Source organism: Gastrolobium bilobum, unplaced genomic scaffold (genome assembly GCF_033153095.1).
Source record: "Gastrolobium bilobum isolate Gb01-03AN ecotype WA unplaced genomic scaffold, APGP_CSIRO_Gbil_v1 utg19495, whole genome shotgun sequence".
Taxonomy (NCBI): domain Eukaryota; kingdom Viridiplantae; phylum Streptophyta; class Magnoliopsida; order Fabales; family Fabaceae; genus Gastrolobium; species Gastrolobium bilobum.
This window is the reverse complement of record NW_026898451.1, coordinates 213197-214327: the sequence shown is the minus strand read 5'-3', so window position 1 is coordinate 214327 and position 1131 is coordinate 213197. Positions and strand designations below refer to the sequence as shown.

The following is a 1131-nucleotide window of genomic DNA, read 5'->3' as shown; positions in this document are numbered from 1 at the left end:
TAGGCAAATGTTAAACACCGGGTAAGTAACTCACAAAATTTTGACAGAGATAAAAAAAGAATAACAGCAAGATAGATTAAAATAGAGGGAGTTCAAAGTGTTTTTCATTTTTATAATTTTATTGCATAATCAGTGAATACTATGGACACAAAGGATAAGCACCAACTTGTACAAACGTAAGGGAAAAAGCAAAGGTTAACAAATCAGTGAGTAACCTTGCAGAGCAAACAGGAGCAGACTTTTGCAGGTTAACAAATCAAAGGTTGCATTTTTTTTGTCCTTTAATTAGGAGCTTGCTCTACTGGCGAAGGATTGAAAACAACACTTCAAAGTTTACTTATTTTTATTTTGTTGCTAGACACCGAAAGGATGATGGTATAATTAACTTGACTTCTCATTTTCTACAATAAAAAGTTTCTATGCATCTTCGAACTAGGACAAATTATCATCATAATTTGCAAAACTTAAAGAGTAATCGAAGAAGAAGAATTACAACAAAACTTTCTTATGTATAAGTGAGTACACTTCCATACATAATCACATAGCATTAATTTACTGAATGAACTCATGCTCTCTTCGTTCCTCAGCAAAGAACAAAACATTAGAATTTAACAAAGTCTTCCTAGACCTAGAGTACAACGCATTGCTATGTATAGTTTTCTCCCTCCCACTAGTGAAACTTCAACATTATCATTTAGTACAAGTAGACATAATGCTAACTCGGTTCTGTGGGAGCTCCACAAGCTCACGAGCAACATCTTTGAATTCGAGAATTCCTCCTTCTTTGCATTTTGATAGCAACCTAGCCGCTTCTTTCTTTGTCATCTTTACCTTCACTCTGATCCCTGTTCTTTCTCCTAATTCATTACCAGTACATCTTCCTTTCACGAGGTTCTTCTCATTGTCTTCTTCTCCCATAACCGTAGATTCTGAATCCGCAAACCGAACACTTTTCTTCTTCACTGCCTTGCTTGGCGGTGGAGATTTCTTTTTGGTTAACTCGTCTCTGTATACTGCCTTTGTGACTTTGAGCTGTTCTACTATTTTTTCATCTGATATTTTGCTATTAAGGCAAGCAAACATGGTGGGGAACATGTTTTTAGAAAGAGTGATACTAGCAAGAAGGAAGAG

The 1131-nt window shown here is 35.7% G+C and overlaps 1 protein-coding gene across 1 annotated transcript; it reads right to left on the bottom strand.

Moving 5' to 3' along the window:
* Nucleotides 1-447: 447 nt before the first annotated feature.
* On the bottom strand, nt 448-1131 carry LOC133316432 (uncharacterized). The gene has a single exon (XM_061518180.1). The coding sequence runs from the start codon at nt 1093-1095 to the stop codon at nt 691-693; it is 405 nt and encodes a 134-aa protein (XP_061374164.1). The 5' UTR covers nt 1096-1131; the 3' UTR covers nt 448-690.

Excerpts from the sequence above, each read along its gene's own strand:
- LOC133316432 (XM_061518180.1), bottom strand. The coding sequence starts at position 1,095 with ATGTTCCCCACCATGTTTGCTTGCCTTAATAGCAAAATATCAGATGAA.